The sequence below is a fragment of the Erigeron canadensis genome, chromosome 8 (assembly GCF_010389155.1).
Source record: "Erigeron canadensis isolate Cc75 chromosome 8, C_canadensis_v1, whole genome shotgun sequence".
Lineage (NCBI taxonomy): Eukaryota > Viridiplantae > Streptophyta > Magnoliopsida > Asterales > Asteraceae > Erigeron > Erigeron canadensis.
Window position 1 is genome coordinate 41,777,358 of NC_057768.1, and position 13,369 is coordinate 41,790,726.

At 35.9% G+C, this 13,369-nt stretch overlaps 3 protein-coding genes across 3 annotated transcripts; 2 read left to right on the plus strand and 1 right to left on the minus strand.

Moving 5' to 3' along the window:
- The first annotated feature begins 1,061 nt into the window (after window positions 1-1,061).
- LOC122610875 (formin-like protein 3) lies at window positions 1,062-4,731 on the plus strand. Its single transcript, XM_043783832.1, has 5 exons — window positions 1,062-1,374; window positions 1,464-1,938; window positions 2,023-2,222; window positions 2,307-2,542; window positions 2,711-4,731. The coding sequence occupies exons 1-5, from the start codon at window positions 1,065-1,067 to the stop codon at window positions 4,655-4,657; spliced, it is 3,168 nt and encodes a 1,055-aa protein (XP_043639767.1). The 5' UTR covers window positions 1,062-1,064; the 3' UTR covers window positions 4,658-4,731.
- Window positions 4,732-6,035: 1,304 nt separating this feature from the next.
- LOC122611116 (STOREKEEPER protein-like) lies at window positions 6,036-7,492 on the plus strand. Its single transcript, XM_043784085.1, has one exon. The coding sequence runs from the start codon at window positions 6,163-6,165 to the stop codon at window positions 7,351-7,353; it is 1,191 nt and encodes a 396-aa protein (XP_043640020.1). The 5' UTR covers window positions 6,036-6,162; the 3' UTR covers window positions 7,354-7,492.
- Window positions 7,493-12,496: 5,004 nt separating this feature from the next.
- On the minus strand, window positions 12,497-13,369 carry LOC122610876 (transcription factor bHLH117-like; the record flags this gene model as incomplete). The annotated part of the gene is made up of 1 exon (XM_043783833.1): window positions 12,497-13,369. A coding segment is annotated over exon 1 (873 nt), but the record flags the coding sequence as incomplete, so codon positions are not given.

Genomic DNA, 13,369 nt, shown 5'->3' on the forward strand with positions numbered 1-13,369 from the left:
TATATAGAGGCTTGAGTCAATGTTCGTATTGGTGCAAGTCTATTAAAGACATTGATTCAAATGAAAAAGGGCATGTTATGGAATCAAACGATATGTTGCGCCAAAAGGCTTGGTTTCGTAGGTGTTTTTGTCTCTCTTTTGTGTGTGGTTTTTGTTGATCTTTTGGAAAGAAATCCTTTATTACATAAACAAACGTTATATGGTCATGGAGCTAACTCAAGATATCAGATTATCGACGAAGTTCCTGTATGATTCCCCATTAATCCTATCATTTGTAAATTTTTTATATATATAATGTGTATCGTCGTGTTCTTGGTTTAATTTGTTAACCATTCCATTTAAATGTGTATGGTCATCATCTAGCATGTTGTTACTTATAATTCTATCGTTCAACGTCAAGTGGGATATGAAGTCATTTTTTAATTGATCAAGTAGATTATTTTTCAACAAGTGTCTGGTTCTATCAGAAAGATTGTGAAATAAACAAATGAGAATCCATATAAGTTAACTATATGGATTCAAGAGAATGCTTAATAGATGCAAAGTAAGTAGCAACTGAAACTTTTCATTTTTGTGTGTCTTGTTGGTGTCATGATATAAGAAAACATATCAATGATTCTATTTAGTTGTTCTCAATTGCAAGTTCAAGAGCTTTTCCCAGAGTAAGTAGCATTACATTCTTGTTTTCGTTGGTTGTGAATATTCTGTAGATATCATTACTCATCTCTATTGTCGTGTTTATATTAGTATAGATCTCATTAATTGTGATTATATATGTAAGGTCTAATGACATGTTGTGTTTGCAGTCAACACTATACAGCCTTAAAGAGTTTGACCAAAATACTATTGTTACCAAGGATTTTAACCTGCCTTGCATAAGTTCTAAAAGATCCACATCTAAGGGATGTGACAAAGAAAAATGGCAAGAAAATGTTCCCGAGTCACTTGACTGTGAAGATTACCAAACAACAGTTCTCAGAGAACTTAATGAGCATGTACAGAGAAAGGCATGCTCACATCCACCTACATTGGGTCACACTCTGGGGTCTGCAGGATCACCATCTATGGTCAAGCGTCCTCCTATTCGAGCCCTACTTTCATCACCTAATGAATTGGAAAATTCTTACACTAGGCCCTCTCGTAAGCTTGCTGATATTGGATCGATTGTTAGTGGCGATGGACCATTATTGATAGGCGTTGTAGTGACAACTATGGTGGTAACATTGGGCCTTTTTGCATTGGTCTTGTTTTGTTGTCTTGGACGTGATGCACTTAGACCCGCAAAAGTTGGAGCAAAACAAGAGGAAACGGAAGAGGAAGAGGAAGATGAACTAGTTGTCAACTTACGCTCCAAGGACTATAAAGGCAAATTAGGTAATATTCAAATGGTGTCAACTTGTGAGTTTTTCGGTTAATATGATCCTTTATGATTTTATCATTTTAAACGTTGTTACCTTTTTCAGGTACTTTACAAAGATCCATGAGAGTGTCAATTCGTTCTCCCAACACCCACAGTTTGCTTGAAAATGTTGATGAGTCAAAAACTGTACCGCCTCCACCAGGAAAAGTCGCTCTTATATCACCCTCACGACCAGCGTCACCACCACCCCCACCTCCGCCCCCACCACCATCTGGCCCATCAACATTATCAACATTTCCAACAGCTCCACCACCACCACCTAGGCCTCCGGGCTCAAAAGTACCACTACCACCACCACCACCGCCAAGTTCTTCTGGTTCACTACCACCAAAGCCAAGTAGTATTAAAAAACATTTAGTATCTGGCAGTAAAAGGAATGCCAATGTCAAAGAACAAGACAAACATGATGGAGATTCTGACAGTACAACAACCAAGCTAAAGCCCTTTTTTTGGGATAAGGTGAATGCTGTTCATGGTCGTTCAATGGTTTGGCATCATCTTAGTGATGGATCATTTAAGTAAGGGTTTCAAGTTATATAGATCTTCCGTTTTGGTTACTAAACCAAGCTGCATTATATACTCACAGGCTTTGAAATTTACAGGTTTGATGAGGATATGATGGTTAGCTTATTTGGTTACGTGGCTGCTCAAAATAAGAAAGAGCGTGGAAATATTGATTTAAACTTACATACTCAAACCAAACTGATTCAGATCCTTGATGGAAAGAAATCTCAGAATTTAGCCATTCTTCTAAAAGCATTGAATGTGACAAGCGATCAAGTTTGTGAGGCGGTTAACAAAGGTGAGTTGCTTTATATGACAATAAAGACCGTGTCTCTTTGTGTTGGTGAATTGGTCAATGATTAAAATGTGAATGTGTGCTTAGGCACTCATCTTCCGGTCGAGCTTATTTCAACTTTGTTGAAAATGGCACCCGCTCAAGAAGAAGAACAAAAACTTCGGATGTATAGTGGTGACATTAACCAACTCGGTTCTTCAGAACGTTTTCTCAAAAATTTGGTTGAGATACCGTTTGCATTCAAGCGCCTTGAAGCTTTGTTGTTTATGAGTTCTCTTCGCGAGGATTATCATATAGCTAAAGAGTCATTTTCCACCTTAGAGGTATTACATTTCACTCAAATAGCTTTTAGATCATTTATATCTTTCCGATTCAACAAATAATGCAATCTGCTTGCCCATTTTCTATAGGGAATAAGGAAACACTTAAAATATATCTTTGTGATTAGGAATTCATGATTTGATTTTAATTATATTGTACATGAATTGCAGGTAGCTTGCAACAAACTTACAAGTAGTAGACTCTTTTTAAGGCTTTTGGAAGCAGTTCTCAAGACAGGTAACCGAATGAATGATGGTACGTACCGAGGTGGGGCCCAAGCATTCAAACTAGATACACTTTTAAAGCTCTCTGATGTCAAAGGGACAGATGGAAAAACGACACTCCTATCCTTTGTGGTTCAGGAAATCATTAGATACGAAGGAATCAAAGTGGCTAGAAGCCGAGGACTTGAACCAAACAATGAAACCCCGGAATACCTTAAAAAGTTAGGTATGGATGTTGTTTCAAAGTTAAGCGATGAACTTAATGATGTGAAACAAGCAGCAATTCTTGACGGTGAGATGCTAACTTCCACTGTTTCTAAAGTGGGCAATATGTTGAAGAAAACAAGAGAGTTTATGAATGAAGATATGAAAACAGCAGAAGGGGCAACCGAGTTCAATGATGCCCTTACAAGGTTTCTGCATTATGCAGAAGCTGATATTAAGTGGATGATTGAAGAAGAGAAACGCATAATGACATTGGTGAAGAGCACCGCCGATTATTTCCATGGGAAGTCAGGAAAAGATGAAGGGTTGAGATTGTTTGCCATTGTTAGGGACTTCTTGCGGCTTTTGGATACTACATGTAATGAAGTGAGAAAAACTATACCAAAGGCTTGCGATAAACCAAATACTCCTGGAAAATCACACAAGCAGTATTGGCAAAGCACTCGAGATAAGTTAATGATTATGAAAGATGCAGTAAGGTTGATACTTGAATCGATATATAATGATGAAGCAGAGCAAAGTCAAAATGAGGCATGCCAGCAGTCTTCACCAACGCCACATACTTCATTTTTTCAAGATAAACTAGCCCTCATGGCTATTAATAATCAGGAAACGGATTCAGATTCAGATGATTGGAGTTCAGAGGATGAGGAAACAAAGCGTAATCGAAAGGAGGCAAAACAGTCCGCGCTAAATGCCTTGAAAAACAAGATGGATGATTCCAATGTAGATGGTTGGAGTTCTGATGATGAGGAAAACAAACCACTTGATTCTGAAGAAACAAGTCAGCAGTTCTTATCGGATGATAACAATGAAATCCTGCTCTCAGAGGTCATACATAAATGGATGAATGATCCAGAAACTAGTGGCAACGTAACAAGACAGGCTCAAAAGGAGCAAGAATGTACAGTAGAACTACATGCTTCTGAAACAAGCCAACAACAGTCGTCGGATGTTAATGATAAACTACTGATCACAGCCAATGAAGATGGACAGATCAATGATATAGATGTGGATGGGTATCATTCAGAAGGCGACACAAGAAATCAGAGACCAAATGAGACTGGGCATATCTCAAAAGCACCTTCTTTTAAAGAAACGGGTCAACACTCTTGGGATACTAACGATAAGTTATTGACCCCGTTGATCAAGGATGAGCGGATAAATGATGCAAATGAAAATGGTTATCATTCAGAAAGCGACCCAACAAATCAGAGTCAAAATGAGCATTCCTCGAAACCACCTTCTTTTGAAAAAACGAGTCAACACTCATGGGATTATGATGAGAAACTATTGATTCCGGTGGTCAAAGATGAGCGGATGAATGATTCATATGCAAGTGGTTATCAAACAGAAGGTGACAATACAACAATGCAAAGTCAAAATGAGCATTTCTTGAAACCACTTTCTTTTGAAGAAACGAACCAACTTTCATTCGATGAGAACGAAAAGCTACTAATCCCAATAAACAAAGATGAGCGAATGAATAGTTCAGATACTGATGGCGAGGTACGAATTGAAAGTCAAAAAGAGGTGAAACATATAGGGGAGCAAAACCAACAACCTTTCGTGGATGACGACCATGACTTAGCTCCTCCGACCATTGAACACGAGCAGATATATGTTTCGAGCTTAGATCACGAGGAGAACATGTCTCATACAACATAAGTATTGATCATTGTACTATAGACCCATTATTTCTTTAATCATTCATTACACCTCTATTGATTCTTTTAGTACCATTTTTTTAGACTATAATCTAATTAGTATTATGGGTAGCAAGTTGTTAATTCTATATATTACGAGCAGACAACTGGTACTCTTTAATTTTATAAGTATCATGCTTGTACAAGTATAACAGCTTAAATACACTAATTTTAGGCATAAGTTTTATACCGAAACAAATTTGACTATTTTTTCAAAACTTATCACTAACTTTTTATTGTTTGCAAGGCAAAAACTTCTCACAAACTAATTACACAATTCGCTGACACTTTTTTCCTGAACTTCACTTGATGTCGCCGCACGTAGCTTTGATTAGTAACGATATACAACGAGTTACTACTTCTTACCACCTACTAAAATGCATTCACAGTTTAAGAATGAGATTGGTCATATTATTCAATGTAACAAGTACTATGATCATCCATCCAACTTCGAATATTTGATCAAATAAGTTTAGCGTATATTCATAATAACAAAAGAGCACACCAAAGATATACGCATCACGAGCTTCGATATGATCTTATGGAATATTTGACGTAATAATAATAACTAGTTTAGTCCTTTTTTGAAAAAAATTTAGACATAAATTTTTGGTCGTTTTTTAATTTTATGTTTTTGTCTAATATCTTGTCTTTATTAAACTGATATAATGGTTTTAATTTTATCAATGTATCGTATTATTTTAATTCATGAAATGTGTTTATTTTTTTAAATAAAAACATTTTTATATTAATTATTAATAATTAGTAGACGTGGCATCTACAATTGAGTTTCAATGTGTATAGTTGGAGGTAAATGTTCATTGTGAAGAAGTTAGTATGAAAGCTGATGTAACAACTTTGAAAGTGATTTCAATATAACCGGTAAGATCACCCACTTGGAGAAGGAGAACACAAAGCTTTTCTTATTTGGTCGTCTTTCTGAATAACATCGTTTTCCGGACCACTACTAATGATTGTACGTACAACCCAAGTTTGGAGCCCTAGTGGTTTACCTGACAGTCTTGGAAAGTTGGATTTGGACTGGGCTTATAAATGAAACTAACAAGATCATGTTCATGGTTCATTCGTTTAATTTAACAATCTGAAATATTTCTAATTCGTTTAATTTAACGAGCGATTCACAAATTATTTATGTTCCTTCATTTAATTTAATCAACCGTTCACAACAAGTAAATGAACATTAACATAGACAAACCAATTTTACATGTAATTGAATAAACGAACGGATGTTCATAAATATAAACGAACGAACGAATATGAACGTTGACGAAGATATTATCAAAACGTTCATTAGCAAACTATGTTCATGTTTGTTCGTTTTACTAAACCGAAAGGATTTTTTTGGGTGTTGTCTTGTTGACACGGCGCCTCACTCAGTCGTCCGCAATAAAACCTTCCTCATCTTCCAAATTAAACCGAAACCCTAAAAATTCAATCGATTAATCAATGGCATCCAAAAAATCCACACCACTAGATGACCCACCATCTGCTTCATCCGAATCATCAGAATCCGAATCAGAAGATGAACAAGAACAACAAGAAATCATCACCCAAAAATCAATCCCACAACCAACTTCATCAACCTCTGAATCAGAAACATCCGGATCCGATGAATCGGATGACGAAACCCCTGAACCCAAAATCCAAACCCCAGTTCCAAAACCACCACCATCCTCTGATTCAGAATCATCTGAACCAGGTTCTGAATCTGAATCTGAACACCAAACACCACATAAACCTTCAATCTTTGAATTCGAATCTGATATCAAATCCCCATCTGCTTCTGATTTTGCGATTAAACCCTCAAAAAAGATCAAAACTTTTCAAACTTCAGATAAAAATCCAACTTTAAAACGCCATATTTCAGGTCCATCTGATAATAATAATAATAAAAAATCCAAGATTGTTTCAAATGGGGATACTGAAGATGAAAAAAAGGCTGTAATTAAAAGGGTTTGGAGTGAAGATGATGAGATAATGTTGTTGCAAGGTTTTATTGAGTATCAGTTGAAAAACGGGTATTCACCATTATCCGATATGGATGGTTTTTATCGGTTTTCGATGGATAATATACCCGGTAATGCTTCGAAAAGTCAGTTGTATGAGAAGGTTAGGAGGTTGAAGAAGAAGTTTAGGGTTAATGTTGAGAAAGTTGGGCCTAATGGTAAAGACCCTGTGTTTGCAAAGCCTCACGACGCTAAGATTTTCGAGATATCGAAAAAGATTTGGGGAGTTGATGGTTGTGAGAGTGGTGCGAATTTTAAAGCTAAGACGCCGGTGCCTAAGCCTAAGGCGGCTCCTAAAGTTAAGACTCCGGTTAAAGTTAAGGCGAAAGTTGAAGAGAAAGTTGATGAGGTAATGGAGGAGGAGGATGTGGATGATGATAAGGTTGATGAGGCAATTGAGGATTTTGAGACGTTGTATCCGTATTGGAATGTTGGATTGAATAATGAAGTTTCGACGTCTTTGAAGTTTCCTGCGGGTATTGTTGAATTGGTTAAGGAGAATATGAGTGTTATTGGGGAGGATAAGGCGAAAGAAATGGATGAGAAGTGGAAAGCACTTTTGGAGGATGAAGCTAAGTTGCAGCGGAAGAGAATCGCGTTGCTGAGTAAAGTAGGTTATGTTGAGACGTGATAGGTAAACGAGTCACCTTTGACATATACAACTATGAAGCTTGTGCATTTTCTTTTTAGCTTATATGTCTGCATATCTTTGACGTTTTTACTGGATTAAATAATTTTAGATAATGATACTTTCTATGGTTTGTTGATCACTTATGGTATTGTGTTTAATTACTAATGATCATTCGAGTTTGAGATTAGCGTAACATGTGTTTTAATCATTTTGCTTATGTCTCTAATGGAATCAATGATGTTCAATCTATGATGCTCTAAATGGTTCGTCGATCAAAAAGTGATGATGTGTTTAACTACAGCTGCTAATTCGAGCGTGAAACTAGTATAACGTGTTTAGTTAGCTTATGGCTCTGCATGTATAGTTACATCTTTTTAGGGTTAAAGATATTCAGTTTTCTATACCATACATGGTTTGTTGATCACCCATGACATGGTCTATATGTATGATTGACTGTTTAAGCCTAATTAGTGTAGTTTGTTTTTTAATGATATAGCAAATGGTTCGTCATATCTTGGTTTAACTATAGGTTATGATATTAGCGATCTGGTTGTTGGTTACTTGGACTTCATTCTTAATCAAATTAGATAGTTTTGGTGCCTAAAAATCTACAATTATTCTTGTAAACTACCTTAGTGCATCTTGTTTTGTTGAGCAGTTTCAATTTGCTACCTACGATGTACAAATTGTTTTACCCAGTATGGCACACATCGTTTATTGATCTAGTTTATGGCTGAAGTTAGTTAGAGACACATATCTTTGACACACTATCTCTTTTTATAGACTTCTAGACTCTAACACGTGTTCTTACTAGTCATACTATACCACAGTGTACTGGATATTCAAATGATCCGTATCAACTTTCACTTACGTCACAACATCCGTGATCTCAAGGATGAAGAAAGCTCTTCAGATCATTAACCTCTTTCTAAATACTGTTGTCGATGTTGTTCCAAGGGACGAGAACTTCTGAAACAGCTATATTCTTTGAGCTAGCCATCTTTGTGTCAAAATAACTTACCGTGTAGCTCTAAGTTTCTTGGTCTCTTCATATTCTTTCTTCTCTGTTTGCAACTTGGCTGCCTGAACTTGGAGTTCATGCTTGTGACCTCCTCGAAAGTCATTTGGTACCTTCAAATCTTATCAAGTTCATTGATTCCCTTTTTTAATCTTATTTTAGTAGCTTCTGCATCAAAATATGGCATGTCATATTTTATGACGATATCTAGCTGTTCAAGATTTGCTACCAAAATTATTCTTTGCCTTTCCTTGTAATTCTTTTCATGTAAACCTCGGCCTAGACCCGTTGTATCATGGAAAGGTAATGTTCAACACTTCGACTGTCCAACATGTTAGATTAGATGAGACTACCAACTTACCATTTTGAAACCTGGATGATGAACGTCTATGTAAGCTAGCCCATAAAGTATCAATTCATATAGTTCCCTGTACCAATTTGGTTAAACCACATTCACAGCCTTGTCTGCTGACCCATAATTGTTAGTAGTTATTGCAAGTCTTGGGGAATCGCCCTTCATAGGAACTTGGCTCTTGGGGTCCAATTATGGCCAACTGATGACCAAGGATGCCGTGTGTGTGTCTGTGTGTGTTTTCCCTCTAATATTGTGGCATTTAAAGCATCTATGAAATCATCAACTTTTTTTTCTCACTTCAAAGTTTTTGGTCCTTCCTATCTATACTTCTATACTTCAATACTACTATATAAAGATTATACACTTTTGTTAAAAAGTTAAAAAAGGAGAGATGCAAAATGACCATTATACCCTTAATGAATTAACCTACACCATTGGTCCCTTATCTTTTAAAATATCCCACTACCCCTTTAGATCAATTACCTCTACATCAATTACATTTACATCAACCTACACCACTCGACACCGCCGCCGCTACCACCACCACCACCACCACCAATAGTCACGCCATCACCACCTGTTGCCGACACCACCAGACCACCGTAGCCATCACCGCCACATTGCGCGGGTACCGTGCTAGTCTTTAATTCAAGAACACTACTGAATAGACTTACTAAGTTGCTAATTACTCTTGCAGCCTCCCTTATCCAAGATTCTAAACTAGGTTTACTAGAATCTGTTGATATGTAATACACTTATATGTAACTTGAATAATCAAATACTCATTCCTTGTCTAAGCTTTGTTGATATGTATCAAACCAAAGATGTAAAATCCATGATTTATGAATACCACTAGATTTAGTTCACCATAAGTATTAGCTGCATGAGCCAGTTAATGGTTCTCTACCATAAGAAAACCGCCATTTACGCCCTTAGCAATCTTCCCTCTTAGAAATTAGAATTTCTCCTTTTTCTTTGTCATTAATGCTTAATATATTACATGAAGCACAGGGGCATGCGTGACTGTTTTGACTAATCCTTATCTAGTTACAACTCGTCATTTGTGTGCGTTACTATTATCGACTGGAACTTAAATGATGAATTAAGTACCTGATAGCTGCATACATGTTTCGAAGATAATGGATGGTAATTCATTGCCAGATTTTTGTTATTTAATTTACATTGGTCCTCTATCAAATTTGCAAGTTGATCAAAGAAAAGCATATTCATTTAACATGTTCAATTGTAGTATACTTTTATTAGCCATTTATCTGTCTAAACATAATACTTGCCCAAGTAACGAAGTATTACTGTAATCCTTGAAAGCGAATTCATTGTTAAATTTCTAGTTGCATTTTTATATAGCAAATCGTAATTAATTTTCTAGTGTTGAATATAGTTTTTGAGCTGGTGAATCAAGTGATGAACAAGTTCTTGTACCCATTTTCAATTGTTACGTCTTTTACCATATCATGTTCAAATTATGTATTTCAAACATTGCTGTTGTACCTGAAACAATGGTTGTCATCTTATCTATGAAGTATTTTATTTTGACATGTTAGCTCATATTCAAACGATATTGTGGGTACATTCTATAATACCCACACTATTCTTTTCGGTATGCAATTGTCAAGTTGCAACCACTCAAAATCTTAAATGCATGCTCTGGATAGTTTGGGAACTAAAAAGTTGTATATTTGCACTCTGTTCAATTTATGTGCAGTGTGTGTGTGTGTGTGTTTTACTCTGTAACATGAGGCTTATTGGTCTTTCTAAGTTTATGTGGCTAAGGAGACAATAGGATGGTTAGAAATATTACTATATAATGTGGTCATCAAGTTTCTTGAAATGACTTTTGATATTGGTATTGTTCATCCTTGGTGGTCACAATAACCAGTGTAGCCAATTTTTACAACATGAGTTGTGTGTCTGGACTCTAAAGCCATGTTTCAAGTCACAAAAGGCTTTTTGTTATATGGAAATGCGTTCTGGTTTTAGTGGGAATGAAAGTATTGATGTTGGATACAAAGAAATTCTTTGTTATTTTTTCTCAAGGGCAAATTATTATACTAATAATAATAGAATCCAAAAAGCAACCGGGATTGAACCCTGATCTTTTTTTTTCTTCTCATGGGACAAGAGTCTCTATCAAACGGGATTTACCCCACATTGCCGCATTATTTGGTATGTGGATGTCAAGAAAAGCTATCAAGAGTTCCGATAGATTCTTAGTGCCCTTCTGGCATCAAGTCGTTAAACTTGATTTTAAATCTTTTAATACCTAAACAACAAATAAAATTTTCTATTCTAGAAATCCTATGCCCTAACCGACTAACGTGTACATTGATATATAACTATATTATGGTGTAAATCCATGTCTCATGTTAGTAAATAACTAAATATATAAAATTATAAACCAAGAAGCAGTTTTTTCTATGTTCATTGGGTTTAGATCGATACATCGTTGTGCTTAAATGATGGATATAGATTTGAATAAGTTGGGTTTCTAACAAATGATATTAGAGACTTAGAGTAATGATTAATATAGATTTGGATAAGTTGGGTTTCTAACAAATGATATTAGAGAATTAAAGGGCGCGTTTGGTTCACAAAATGTTTTTGGAAGGAATGAAATTTGTCAAAGGAATTAGATTATGAAGGAATGTAATTTGACGGAATGTTTTTGATTTTTTGAAGATTTAAGTGAGGGATGAAACGGAATTCTTTCCCCCATCCACAAGGATTGGAGATTCCATCAAATGAGGGAATGTTTACATTCCAACAGAATGTGATTCCTCCATCTTTAACCAACCAAACACATTAAGGAATGAAATTTAATTCCAATTCCATTGGATTCCATCAAATTCTGTTAACCAAACGCGACCTTAGAGTTACGATTATTTCCTCAATCACTAGTCTAATACAAATTAATTATATTTAGTTATCACTTCGATGGAGTTGGAGATAATATGCTTTCATGGGTTTAAAGTTTAAACCCATTGCCATTTCCAAATCTTTGCAATCAAACTATTGTGTTCAAAAGTAGACCCAAAAACCCCATTCCGAAACCCATCCAAGTAAACATTTCCGAAATATTCTGTGTCTATAATTGTAATGTAAGATTAATATTATTATATGTCGTACTGTCAAGTTTGTTAACGTACAGCCTCAAAACCATGATTACAAAAGTCAGGTGATAGATGTACGTAAGAGTTGCTCATATGTTTTCTTTGGCACTACTACTCTTTTATGCATCTCTTTTCAAATTCAAACATACGCATATAAACCCATAAATTATTCACATTCACAAATCACAAAATAGTACTCGATGAGCATTATAACAAAAACAAATAAATTCATACCTTCATTTACTAAAAAGACTATATATTATATAACCAAAATTTGGATGGAATAATTGTTTCTTAATCTAATATGATCAATACATCAAAAGTATCATCACTTCAAGACAAGATGCATTTTGCTAAATTTCTTTTAACCGTGGTGATATCAAAATTCACCGAAATAGCAAAAGTTAAAACTAGCTCGATCTTCATTTCTCCTCTTTAATTTACAGCTTAAGAACGTACTCCAACTCTGACCTTCAAAATTACCAAACTACCCTCATCCGTACTATCCTCCACTCCTTTCCAGCAAAACCACCATTCTGTACCAGATCGAAGAAAAAGATCGAGAACAATCCATAACAAATTTCAACTAGTTAAAAGGTAAAAAAGTAAAACATTACCTTTGATTTAATAAAAGTAAAATGAAGGATCAGTAGACAACAAATGCTTATCATCAAGTTCCTTAAGCAACAACTTCTGTTCAACAGAATAAACACAAAAACCAATGGAACACATCATTCTTTGAGCAGACTTAGAATTCACCAAAACCTCCAACAACTCACCCCTTTTCAATTTTCTCAACTTTCCCCCACACCCATCTACATCACCACCACTACTATCACTTTCATCACCCCCGAAATTCGAACCCGAACACGACCCATTATACCCATGATTATCACCAACAGTAGGCATTGCTTCCAACACCTTAATTTGTGCTTTCAAATACTTTATGTACTTACTCGCTTCAGCATAAACAGTTGCCATCTCCATCTTTTTGTCCCTCGACGGTAACAGATTTTTCAAATACATTGTTTTGTCGCTAATGTTTTTTCGCCTTATTCGCATTTTTTCCTTGTTAACCCGAACCCGGTTCGATTCTTGTTTTTTTTGGGGTTGTTGAACCGGATTCGGCTCAGTTGGTTTGCTGTAGTTAGTAAAAGATGGGTCGGTGATGACGTGTTCTAGTGAATAGGGATCATCTAGACTAGGTAACTCATTATTTAAGACAAGTGTTGGAGTGAAGTACTGATACGGAGTTATTTCGGGTTCGGGTCTGGGTTTTTTGAATGTTTGGTTGGTTAAGGAACAGTAGTAGTCAACTATATGATCATCAAGATATATGTTGTTGTTGGGGAAATTGTAGGATGGGATGTACGGAAACTGAAAGGCAGAAGAAAGGAAGTAATAATTGTGGTAGATTTGTGATAGGTCGTAGTAGGGGATTTTTTCCGGTGAGATGTTGTTGTCGTCGCCGGCGGTGTGTTTTCCGGCGACAAGAGATAGGAGAGATTGATCCAT

Coding starts and splice junctions, on each gene's coding strand:
- LOC122610875 (XM_043783832.1), top strand. CDS start 1,065: ATGGTCAAGCGTCCTCCTATTCGAGCCCTACTTTCATCACCTAATGAA. Junction 2,223..2,306: donor TTGTGAGGCGGTTAACAAAG/GTGAGTTGCTTT, acceptor ATGTGTGCTTAG/GCACTCATCTTCCGGTCGAG. Junction 2,543..2,710: donor AGTCATTTTCCACCTTAGAG/GTATTACATTTC, acceptor CATGAATTGCAG/GTAGCTTGCAACAAACTTAC.
- LOC122611116 (XM_043784085.1), top strand. CDS start 6,163: ATGGCATCCAAAAAATCCACACCACTAGATGACCCACCATCTGCTTCA.